Source organism: Tenrec ecaudatus, chromosome 4, assembly GCF_050624435.1.
Source record: "Tenrec ecaudatus isolate mTenEca1 chromosome 4, mTenEca1.hap1, whole genome shotgun sequence".
NCBI classification, from domain to species: domain Eukaryota; kingdom Metazoa; phylum Chordata; class Mammalia; order Afrosoricida; family Tenrecidae; genus Tenrec; species Tenrec ecaudatus.
In genome coordinates, this window is record NC_134533.1 from 80,394,366 (window position 1) to 80,407,472 (window position 13,107).

General features: G+C 40.2%; 1 protein-coding gene across 9 annotated transcripts in view; it reads left to right on the top strand.

Annotated features, from left to right (window-relative positions):
* The window catches only part of ANKRD42 (ankyrin repeat domain 42), an 86,148-nt gene that overhangs the window by 52,231 nt on the left and 20,810 nt on the right, over nucleotides 1–13,107 (top strand). For 4 of the 9 annotated variants that reach the window (XM_075546383.1, XM_075546377.1, XM_075546376.1 and 1 more), the window contains one exon: nucleotides 3,199–3,243. The exons of 1 other annotated variant lie outside the window; for it this stretch is intronic. In XM_075546383.1, the coding sequence (XP_075402498.1) occupies nucleotides 3,199–3,243 (45 nt within the window). 4 more of the 9 variants (XM_075546380.1, XM_075546379.1, XM_075546378.1 and 1 more) reach the window with 2 other exon arrangements.

The window sequence follows — 13,107 nt, forward strand, 5'->3', positions numbered from 1 at the left end:
CAGAAACACATAGAAAGCAAGGTTATGTATTGATGTGTTCACGAACATGATTTTACCAAAGCCTCAGAAACAAAGGTTAGAAATCTAACCTTGTGTTTTCATGTGGAACAATAAGTATTCACTTATTTAGTGTTCATAGCAACTTTATAGAACATAACCATTTGAATAATGAGAACCAACTGTATATATGAGAGGGTACCCCCCAAAAAGTGTAATTTGTTCAGAGCTATGTATTTAATTAAAAAAAAACAATCTTATCATCTTCAGAGTATTCTCCATAATACTTAATACATTTGTCACATCTGTGATTCCATTCTGGGAAACATTTTTCAAACTCATCTGTTTGGATGGCTGGCTGACAGCGTCTCCTTTGTTTTTTTCCTTCATAACTTCCACATTGGCCAATCGCTGCCCATTCATGTCCCTCTCCATTAGCAGGAAGAAGTTGCACAGAGTGAGCTCAGGTGAGTGAGGTCTGGAGGGCAAGAGAGCATGTTGTTTTTGCCAAAAGCTGCCACACTGAGATGGCTGCGTGAGCAGGTGCATTGTCGTGGTGGCATAACCAGTCCCCTGACTGCCACCGATTAGGTCTTTCTTGTCGCAATCTTTTCAGAATCTCTAAATAGAAAGCTTGGTTAACAGTCTGACCTGGTGGAATTAATTCCTAATGCACTGAGTCGACATTGTCATCTGTTTGAGAAGTTGACAGATGTCCAGAACAAGGTTGTATTGTTTTTTTCAGAACCAGGTTTGTCATCAATCAACCTTTCACCTTTTTGAAGCGAAAAAACCTCTCGAACACTTGAGTTTTTCTCATAGTGCTGTCCTTGTAGGCTGTGTTCAGCATGACAACATTTTCTGTGGCATTTTTCCTGAGCAGGAAACAAAATTTCACAGCTGCAGGCTTTTCTCTTAAATTGGCCATCACAAAAAAACAAGTTTGAGGGAAACTGCTTTTATGAAAAAATTCACTGTGACTAGAGAGAACCTTCCCAGGTGACGCCACTGGGTGCTCTAACTCAGAGCGAGTTGCTTGATGTTCGCCTACTGGGAAAAATGCATACTATAAAAACACCATCCAGTGGAGCTTTTCCCCCTTTTTTGGGGCATGGGGTGGGGTACCCCCTCATATATAGCTATATGTTTACTTACGTGTCTCTACGTATACAGATAGGTTAGAACATATTTTAAAGAAATACAGATACATAGGACGATTGCTCACTCACTTACTTCCACTGAATCAATTTTGACTCAGAAATCCACCAGGACACAGAGAACTTCCCCTATACGCTTCATAGGTTGTAAATCTTTATGGAGAAAAAAAGCCTCATCTTTCTCCTCATGGATCCGTTGGTGGTTTTGAACTGTGGAACTTGCCCAATGTGCAACTCACTACACTGTTTTGTTTTTCGTCTGGTGGTATAGTGGGTTACATGCTGGGCTGTTAACTGTAAGGTCCACAAACATGAGGCTGTCCGCTCTCATCAAGATTTAAAACCTTGGAAACCCAAAGGGGCAGACTCTGTCCTATGACATCAATATGTGTCAGAATCAACCCAATGGGAGTGAGTTTGTTTGTATGTATCCAACATTAGTAACAATAACTTCACTTAGTGCAAATGTATAATGGACTAGGACTCTACAAACTCTCTCTACATATACATGCCTGCATATACAACACACATACACATTTACTCCATATAAGGAGAAAATGTTTTTATAAGTAGAATTCTTAATCAGAATTCTAAAATAGCTAGGGACTCCTGTAAAGCAAAGCAGGAGGAGAACAGAAAACAGTGAAAATGAAGGCACGATACCTCAAATGATGATGTCTTTCAGGCCAGCTAGTCTCCAGTGCAAATGGTTAACACGCTTATCTGCTATCTGAAAGGTTGGTGATTCGAGTTTGTCCAGAAGTACCTCAGAAGAAAGGCCTGGTGATCTACTTCTGAAAAATCTGGAGCACATGGGAGCATCTTGAGTTGGAATCTACTTGAGGACGATTGGGATTTTTTCCCATTGTTTAATCTCAGAGCACAATAGGCAGCAAATGGGGGAAAATTGACTCTCTTCTGTGAGTGAAGATGGCTAAGATGTGGCTTTTGGCTACAGCTCATCTTGACATAGTATAGGGATTGAAGGAATTATATTTGGATCCTTGCAGAGAATTTTTCCTCAGGCACCATAGATGAATTACTTCCGTTACAGACCCTATTGCTCCCATCTGCTCTCTAATACAAACTCTGGCTACTTCAAGACTCCAGTTTCTCATCATCTCCTTCATCCCGATATCAGATCAGTCTGGTATTTCGTTTACTGAAAACATTCACTGACTCCCTGTTATCTGTTTTTCCAATGTAAACTCTTTATACTGCCTTTTTTATTGCACAAGCCAGTTAATAATTTCTTTAAAAACTCACTCACTGCCATCTAGTTGATTCTGACTCATAGCAACCCAATAGGACAGAGTATAACTTCCCTTGATGGGTTTTTGAGGCTAAATTTGTACAGAAGTAAAAAGCCTCATCCTTCTGTTGAGGGATGGGTGGTTTTGAACTGCTGACCTTGAGGTTAGCAACCCAACAGCCCACGTGGGCTCTCTAAAAAGACTTAAAAATATTAAAGTAATATACATGCTTGTTGTAGAACAGACATTCCTCCTCTCACCAAGTTCCACTCTTCAGAGACCACCATCACCCTTTGCTGTGTTGCCTGTTGTGTGCCAAGAGGTCCGTTGTAGCTCATACAGACACCATGTGACAGAGTACAACGGCCCTGTGGCATGTCGTGGGCCGAGTGCTCTATGAGAACAGATCCCCAGGTTTTGTCTCCCATAGAGCTGCTGGTTGGGTTCGAAACTCACCCTTTGTCTAACAGCACTGTACCCCCAGGACTCCTTTGTAGGTGTGTACCGGCATGCCTGGCTTACTGTGTTTGATTGCACGTCACAGAAATGGCATTTTTTACAAACGGAAGGTTTATGGGAACCTTGTGTCAAGTCTATTGGATCCATTTTGTTTTTTCAATAGCATGTGCTCACTCTGGATCCCTGATGGTGTAGTGATTATGTTTTGGGTTGTAAGCTCAAGGTCAGCAGTTCAAAACCGCTAGCTGCTCCACGAGAAAGATGAGGCTTTCTACTCACGTCCAGAGTTGTAGTCTCAGAAATCACACGGATGGTTCTGTCCTGCTCTACAGAGTTGCTGTGCAAAGGAGCAGACTCGAGGACAGCGAGCATTTAGGGTGAGTGCTCACGCCATGCCTCTTCATCTTTTCATAATTCTCGGTTTCTTCAGAATGCTATTGTATACTTCATAGGCTGCTGTGTTGTGTACACTTAGCTTTGTAGGTACCAGTATACAGGGGAAAAAATCACACGACTCACTTTTATATGATATTCACTTTATTTAAAAATATAATTTTATTGGGGGCTCTTACAACAATCCATACATCAGTTGCATCAAGCACGCTTGTACATATGTGGCCAACATTACTTTCTAAACATTTTCTTTCTGTTTTTGATGTTCACCTTATTGTGGTCTTTTTTAACCAAGCTCGCAATATCTCTGAGATATGCCATAAATATGCATATGAAAATACACTTTCTGGGGAGGGAGGGGAAAAATTAGCTGATATCAAGGGCTCAAGTAGAAAGCAAATGTTTTGAGAATGATGATGTCAATAAATGTACAAATGTGCTTGACATAATGGATGAATGTATGGAGTGTGATAAGAGTTATACGTGCCCCCAATAAAATGATTTAAAAAATGATAAAAAATAAAAGAAAAACTTTGGTCTAAAAAAAAATAGACTTTCCCAGCTTCTGTACGATATGGTGTTTTACCAATGCTTGGTTGTTCCCAAGGATAGAGTGATAATAATCTGTCCATTCTCTTCATTTCGTCAACACTCTGTGGCCTCAGGTGGGGGTGACTAGCGAAGACAAACCATTTTTATTTTAAGCAATTTATTATAAATCAGGTGAAAGTTTACAGAGCAGATCATCAGATTAAAAAAACAGTTTTATTGGACCATAATCTCTATATATATTATTTAATAAAACAGTAAGAGCTTTCTTTACACTCAATCTGGTACCTCTGGACCTGTGGCAGGACTTCTGTGGATGCTGATGGTGTTCACAGATGGTAAGAATATGTGGCTCTTTTCTAGCGGGTATGGTGGACTGCCTTTGGAGGTTCTGTAAGCTACACACCATCCTCTGAGCCATGGCAAATTGATGATCTCCATAGAAGTTCTTTCTTTTTCTAAAAGGCTATTTGAAAATTAAGTTTTCTTCTTTTTTTTTTTTTTTTCACAAGAGAAAAGCTTGTAGTTAGTTCAGGGAGAAAATTAAGTTTTCTTGCTGAGAAGTCTACCTTCTCAGAGCTGGATTTGATTCCGTGCTTCGCTTCCCAGCAGCCTCCTAAAACCTCTGTCTCTAGCAACAATGTGTGGTTTTTAGGGGAGCTAACTCCATACTCTGAGCTCATCACTCAAAGTTCTGCTTTAAACTACAACCAATTTTTGCAAATGAGCAGATGCCACAGATTTTTATGGAAGTTGCAACTCTGCGTCGTACTTAGTTCCTTTTATGTATAAGTTTTTTTTTTTAACTGGGGGCTCTTACATGTCTTATCCCAATCTATACATTCCTCCACTGTGTCAAGCACATTTGCACATACGCTGCCATCATTTTCAAAGCATTCTCTTCCCACTTGAGCCCCTGATACCAGTTCCCCATTTCCCCCCTCCCACCCTCTCTCCATCACAAACCCTTGATAAGTTATAGATTATTTTTTCCATATCTTACATCGTCCACCGTAGCCCCTCATTGACTTCTTTGTTATTCGTCCCCCCTGGGAGGGGATTCTAGATTGATCCTTGTGATGGATTCCTCCTTTCTCCTCCTCCCCTCCCCTAATTCTCCTGGTATTTCTACTCTCAGTCTCAACTCTGTGCTCTTCAAAGTAGAAGGTACTTTGTAGGAGCCCTGGTGTCACAGTGGTTGAAGTGGTCACTTGCTAACCAAAAAGTTGGCACCTCAAACTCATCAGATGCTGCATGGGGGAAAGATGTGGCCATCTGCTTCCAAAAGATTACATCCTGGACCCCCATGCAGTAGTTCTCTGTCCGATAGGGTCACTATCCATCAGAATTGACTCGGGGGCACACACACTTACTTATGAAATCAAATGGAAGGTAAGTGAACTCCCATGTAGAAATCCCAAGCTTGGTCACTGACAAACGAAATACTCGTCAACTAGTTTTCATGGAAGTATTTCCTCCCCCATAGCTGTATCCTTTCCTTTTCATTTTGCTTATTAGAGCAAGCAGATGTAGCCAGTGGAGAAGTGAATGTAGGTGTCTGTGCAGTTTTAGGAGAAGAGGAGTTTGTTTATTTGGACTCTCAGTACATATAAACCCCGAGCCGTTCAGTTGATTGCAGCCCAAAGTGACCCTATAGGACAGAGCAGAACTGCCTCAAAGGGTTGGCAAGGCTGTGCATTTTGCAGAAGCTTACTGCCACATTTTCCTCCCAGAGCAGCTGGTGGTTTTTAACCGCTGACCTTTAGTGTAATAGCCTAGTGCTACTAGGGCTCCCTTTCAGGATATATAAAATAGAAATAAAATGAACTCATTTAGTACTTTTTTATGACTGGCTTCTTTAAGCTCTGCCCTGCCATCTTGTGGTCAGAATCTATGATTGCATACAATTATACTTCCCGATCCCTCCCCCCCCCCACCCCCCCCACCCCCAAGCATCTACAATAGTATAATTTTTATCCAGGAAAAAAGTGTGAGATGTTTTATTTGGATAATTTGAATATATAAAGCACTTAATAGTTTTTTGAAATAATAAAGCCAATTCACATGTTTCTATAGCTCTTCCTCACCTTTTGCCTGAACTTAGTCTAAACTATGAAGAAAACTATATATATAAAATTCCCATGCTATAGGTGAGGAAGTAGAGGCAAGAGAAGTTGGTTGTATCACACAGCTAGTGTGAAGCAGGGAAAAACTAGGAGTATTGCCATTGGATCATATTTTTCCAACACTCTGTAAATACTATCACGTCCAATCTCCTAACCTGTATTTCTTACTGCCACTTAGACATTGATACCTGCAATTACTGGTGCTGCCTTACTTAAAGATGACCAGAACCAAGTTCCATCTCTTCCCCTCAAGACTAGGTTTTAATTTTTCTCCTGCTCTTTGTTTTTAAATGAGTGGTATCACTGCTTTCTCTATTATCCGCTAAGAATCTTAAACTCGTGACTAGCTCTGTTTTCTCCTATAGCCCGTTTTTTTTTTTTTTTTTTTTTACAAAACAACCTTCAAAGTACTCTCCGTTACACTTAATACATTTGCCAAATCTGAGATTCCATTCTTGGGAACATTTTTCAAACTCATCTGTTTCCATGGCTAATAGCATCTCCCTCGTATTTTTCTTCACCTCTTTTTTTTACATCGTCATATCTCTGCCCTTTCATGACCTTCTTCATTCTCAGAAACAAAAAGAAGTTGCACAGAGCAAGGTCAGGTGAGTCAGGTGCATGGGGCAAGAGAGGCATGCTGTTTTTTTTGCCCAAAACTAGTGCACTGAGATGGCTGGATGAGCAGGTGCATTGTTTTGGCAAAACCAGTCTCCCATCTGCCACAAATTAGGTATTTTTTAATCCTACAATGTTACACAATCTTTTCAGAACCTCTAAATGGAAAGGTTACTTCACAGTCTGACCTGGTGGAACAAACTCCAAATACACTACCCCCTCACATCAAAAAATCAAATGATTTGATATCACCTGATGAACTTATTTTGGGTGAAGTGATGGTGGTATCTTCCGCTGGCTAGATTGATGTTTGGTTTTAGGGTCATATGATTAGTACCATGTCTCATCACCAGTAATGACCTTGGGAAAAACAACCTGATTGCTTTGGAGCTGTTATTATTATTTTGAGCTGTTCTTTCAAAGCACAGCTTATTTTCTCTCTGCGTTCTTTTTCCTGTTTGGTTTGAGGCAAAAATTTCACAGTGATCCTGCTCATTCCCAAATCTTCCATTAAAATTCGCTGAACTGAGCTCCAAGATAGTCCAGCTAACTTCCCCATCTCTTCAGTGGTCCATCATGGGTCTTTGAGCACTACTGCACAAATTTTGTTGACATTTTCACCTGTTTGAGAAGTTGATGGACGTCCAGAATGAGGTTTGTCATTAATCAACCTTTCACCTTTTTTGAAACCAGAAAACCACCTGTACAACTGAGTTTTTCCCTTAGTGCTGTCCCTGTAAGCTGTGTTCAACATCACAAGCAGTTTTTCCAAGCAGGAAACAAAATTTCACAATTGCAAGCTGTTCTCTTGAATCAGCCATCACAAAAAATGAGGTTTAAGTGAAATTGCTTTCTTGAAAAAATTTCACTGTGACTAAAGAGAGCCTTCCCAAGTGACGCCATTGGGTGCACCAACTCAGGAGTTGCTTGGTGCTCCCCGAGCAGGTAAAATGAGCAGGGAAAATGCGTGGTACGAAAACAGCAGTGCTGTCTTCCCTTGTTTTCCATTTTGGTGGGGGTAACCCCTCATATAGCTTCATGACTCAGGAAGAGGAAACATATTGTTAGACTTAATTTAAATAAGGATGCTGAGCAAATTGAAACACATTAAAAAGGCAAGCTAATGGAGTTGGGGAATATATTTTTTGTTCCTTCTGAGGAAGAATTCATATCCGCTTTTCAAAAATACATAAATCATTTTGAAAGAGACAAGCCAGTGAAAAAATTGAGTATGACTTAACAGGCATTTCACCAAAGAGAATACCCACTTAACCCATAAACTGAAAATGTACTCAAAATCACTAGCTCCCAGAAATATAAATTACATCACAAACAAATGCCACTAGAATGACGAAGACGACTAACCATTCAAACAGACTGGCCATTCCTAGTGTTGGCGAGCACCTTGAGCAACTGTAACTCCGTGCCACTGGTGGCTTAGTAATTAGAGATTGTTTGCCATTATCTGCTAAAGCTGAACTCATACCTCTGACTCATTATTACTAGTTTTGAAAGTTTTAATTGTGTTTTGATGAAAGCTTACACCATAAATTAGGTGCTCATAGGGCAAATGCTATACAAAATGTTCAGTGATAGTTAATCTTATATTCAAAATTAGAAATAACCCAAGTATTCCCTCAGTGGTAAGAATTGATAAAGATTTTATGTTTATACAATGGAATGTTTTATAGCCATGAAAATGTGTGAATTAGTGCTGTAGACATCATCATGGATGAGTTTCACAATCATAATGTTAGATAAAAGAAAATAGATCCAAGAGGCCATGCTGTATAATTCCATGCAGCCCCAAATAATCAAGTCCATCGTGCCCAGTAGAGGGCAGAGGGAGTCTTATTGCATATTGGGAATATTCAACTTATTGGTTTAAAATGTCATATAAATTTGTAAAAATTCATCAAGCTGTACATTTATGTATTCACTTAAAAATTTAAAGTATATTGGAGCTATCATAGCTTTAGCAGGGATGTCTGTCCACAGACAGATCTATGTCACACTGAATTATTCAGCATTTCTGTCTCCAAAATAAATTTCTGTCTCCAGCTTAGACCCATATTTGCTAGTCAGAATGACTGTTTGAACCTAATAATAACCTGTGCTTACCTTCCATGTTTCACTTACCCTAGTTTTCTACCCACAAGCACTTGGGACTAGTCTGAAGTTTCATCTGATCTCTATGCTTCTCTCTGTCCTTTGACCTTCAAGCCTATGGGGCCTAAAAGAGTTCTTGGAGCAGTCTCTCTGTTATGTTGTTTTGACACTCTGTTAAGAATAGTCTATTCTAGTAAACAGTTGCAGATATTCCAGAAGGTGAGTTTGTCTCTTTTTAAATTTTACATGCTGCACAGAAATTCTCAGATTATATGTAAATTAACCCCCCCACAAATTCCATGTCTCTTAATAATTTATAGATAAATAATCTCAACAATTTCATGTATAGAATCATTAATCCCTTCAACAAGGTTATACATTATTTAAAAACAAAATATACTGGTTATTTATAAAATATATTTTCACACAGGAGTTATTTAATTTTGATATAGTAATATGCTGTATTTATATTTAATGTTGGTTTTGGTATCGAAGCATCTTGTTGCATATATTTGGTACCTCAATACATAGCTAGCTATGTTCCCACCTCCCTCCCGCTCTGGCTCTAGTTGTAGAAGGAACTCTTCCTAGTAGGGAGAAATACACTTCTGGCTAGAGTTTATGTTGACATGCATAGCAAAATTAGGAAGGTTGGTGAAAAATATGTCCCATATGCACAAACTTCTGGGATTTCAAAATCTGGGACTTTTTATCATTTACTGGAGACCTGTTGAATGCAAAGCACATCTTTTCTTTTGAATTAATGTTATGATAAAGGCTTGGTTGGAGAGACTAAGTTACATACTTGGTTTTTGTAGAGGTTTTGGATTTATGTGATATGTTCAGGTGATTTGAAGTCCATAAAAGAATCCTCAATGACTTCTTGTTGTGTACCATTGAGTGGGTTCCAACTCATAGTGACCCTATATATAAAACAAGGAAACACCTCCCGGTCCTGTGCCATTCTCATGCTGGTTTTGGGCTTGAGCCCATTGCTATAGCCACTGTGTCAGTCCATCTTATCGAAGACCTTCCTCTTTTTTACTGCACCTCCACTTTACCAAGCATGATAGCCTTTTTTTTCTTTTTTTACATTTTATTAGGGACTCATACACCTCTTATCACCATCCATACATATACATACATCAATTGTATAAAGCACATCCATACATTCCCTGCCCCAATTATTCTCAAGGCATTTGCTCTCCACTTACGCCCCTTGCCTCAGGTCCTCTTTTTTTTTTTCCCTCCCTCCCCTTCCCCCCCCCCTCATGTGCCCTTGGTAATTTATACCTCGTTATTTTGTCTTATCTTGCCCTATCCGGAGTCTCCCTTCCCCCCTTCTCTGCTGTCCCTCTCCCAGGGAAGAGGTCACATGTGGATCCTTGTAATCAGTTCCCCCTTTCCAACCCACTCACCCTCCACTCTCCCAGCATCGTCCCTCATACCCTTGGTCCTGAAGGTATCATCCACCCTGGATTCCCTGTACCTCCAGCCCTCATATGTACCAGTGTACAGCCTCTGTCCTATCCAGGCCTGCAAGGTAGAATTCGGATCATGGTAGTTGGGGGGAGGAAGCATCCAGGATATGTGGGGAAAGCTGTGTTCTTCATCGGTACTACCTCGCACCCTTATTAACCCATCTCCTCTCCTAAACGCCTCTATGAGGGGATCTCCATTGGCCGACACTTGGGCCTTGGGTCTCCACTCTGCACTTCCCCCTTCATTTAATATGGTATATATATACATATACATATACACACATATATATATATATACATACATACACACACTTATATCGTTGTTTTTTTTGCATGATGCCTTATACCTGGTCCCTTGGCACCTCGTGATCGCACTGGCCGGTGTGCTTCTTCCATGTGGGCTTTTTTGCTTCTGAGCTAGATGGCCGCTTGTTCACCTTCAAGCCTTTAAGACCCCAGACACTATCTCTTTTGATAGCCGGGCACCATCAGATTTCTTCACCACATTTGCTTATGCACCCATTTGTCTTCAGCGATCCTATCATGGAGGTGTGCAGTCAATGATATGATTTTTTGTTCTTTGATGCCTGGTAACTGATCCCTTTGGTACCACTCGATCACACAGGCTGGTGTGTTCTTCCATGTGGACTTTGTTGCTTCTGAGCTAGATGGCCGCTTGTTTATCTTCAAGCCTTTAAGACCCCAGTCACTATCTCTTTTGATAGCCGGGCACCATCAGCTTTCTTTACCACATTTACTTGTTCACCCACTTTGGCTCCAGCCGTTGTGTCGGGAGAGTGAGCATCATAGAGTTCCAATTTAATAAAAGAAGGTATTCATGCATTGAGGGAGTGTTTGAGTAGAGGCCCAAGGTCCTTCCGCCACCTTAATACTTGACCTATAAATATAGACACATAGATCTATTTCCCCAACCTTGTCACTCTGATAATATGTCCAGAGTAGGGGGGGGGAAGAGGACCTGATGCAAGGGGCTTAAGTGGAGAGCAAATGCTTTGAGAATGATTGGGGCAGGGAATGTATGGATATGCTTTATACAATTGATGTATGTATATGTATGGATTGTGGTAAGAGTTGTTTGAGTCCCTAATAAAATGTAAAAGAAGAAAAGAGAAAAAAATGATTAGGGCAAAGACTGTACAGATGTGCTTTATACAATTGATGTATGTATATGTATGAACTGTGAAAAGAATTGTATCAGCCCCAATAAATTGTTAAAATAAAAAAAATTTAAAAGAAATAAAAAGTGAAAATAAAAATAAAACAGATAAAAAAAAATATGTCCAGAGTACTTGAGATAAAGTCTTGTCATCCTTATTCCAAAACAAATTTTTCTGGAAGGCCATGGTGTATGTAATCTTTGTCGGCAACATAATTTAAAGGTGTTAATTCTTGTGTCTTTCTTATTCATTGCCCAGTGAGGTGATTGAAGATACCATGACTTGGGTCAGGTGCCCCTTGGTCTTCAAAATGAAATCGTTGGTATTTAACATTTGGATCTTTTGCAACACCTTTGCTCAGTGCAATTCATCTTTTACTTTCCAGACTGCATCTCCACGGGCGTTGGTTGTAGATCCAAGTAAAATAGAAATCAATGATCATGTCAGTCTTTTTTGTTTATGGTAATATAGCTCTGGTTTTTGTTCTCTGTTGAGGAATAATCCATGTTGCAGGCTGTGTATCTTGAAGTGCTTCACGTTCTTTTCCTGCTCTCAGCAAGCAGGCTTGTGCTATCTGCATTTTGCTGGTTGTTAGTGAGTCTTCCTCCAATCCTGATTGTTTGCCCCTGCTGAAGTGACCAATACAAGGTTTGCTAATACTGGTAGTCAGCCTAGCTATGGGGCTTTTCAAGAGAAGAGACCTTGGCTATCACCCTTTGTTTACCAGTACCAGTTCTTTTATGAGGAAGAGTGGAGATTTCTTTATTTCTTTCTTGAGTTTGCAGCTGAGAAGTGGGAGCAGGTAGATTAGGTGTTGTTTTTTTTCCCAAGGGGATATTGGGTTGATTATTGGGTTGAATTTATTCTCATGTGAGTTATACAGAGTTCATGAGCAGGAGCACCATGATGAACATGAGCTCTTTCCATGGACATGGACCTATGTTCTATTGAAGTCCCCATGTTTAGACCTGTCCTGTGTAACTGGGGACAGCACATTGTTAACCACAAGAATTCTTTAGAGATGGTTAATATCTACTAGTGACCACCCATCATGTTCTTCGTGCCCCCACCCCACCCTGGTCCCCTTCTGCAGTATTTATTTAATGACTTTTCTGGGCTGGACTCTGAGAATACCGGCAAGGATGAGAAATATTCAGAGTGAGTAGTTGACAGGGCAAATGGAAAATGAGATGAGAGCTGGAGAGGGATGGCTAGTTTTGTGAGAACACAGATGAGGGAACTGGAGAGCCAGGAAATGAGATTCCTACATGATGGCACCTTCAAACACTCCAGAGGATGATATACTAGCACCTCCTGCACTTCATCAACATCTTTGTTAAATGTTACTCTAAGTCCCCAAACTAAACCCCCTACCATTGAGTTGGTGCTGAGTCATAGTGACTCAAGACTGTAAATCTGTACGGGAGAGGATAGCATCATTCTGTGGAGAGGCTGGAGGGTTTGAACTGCTGACCATGTGGCTAGCAGCCCAATACCCGACCCACAACACCCCTAGGGCAGAAATAACAAGATGTTATCTTTTGGGACTTTATTAGGTAGAGATAGGGCTAAGTGATTTCTTAAGGTGCCTCTGAGGCTTATGATTCAGCACTATAGGATGCACTGATATTTAGATTGGGACATTACTTATTCAAGGATTAAAAAGAAAGCTAACTCACAGTTGGAAATATTAGCATGATTCATTTTTGTCTTTGGCTACAGGTAATCTAGAAAGGCAAATCTCTGTGTTAGCAGCGTTGTATTTTACCCTTTTGCTTTGTTTATAG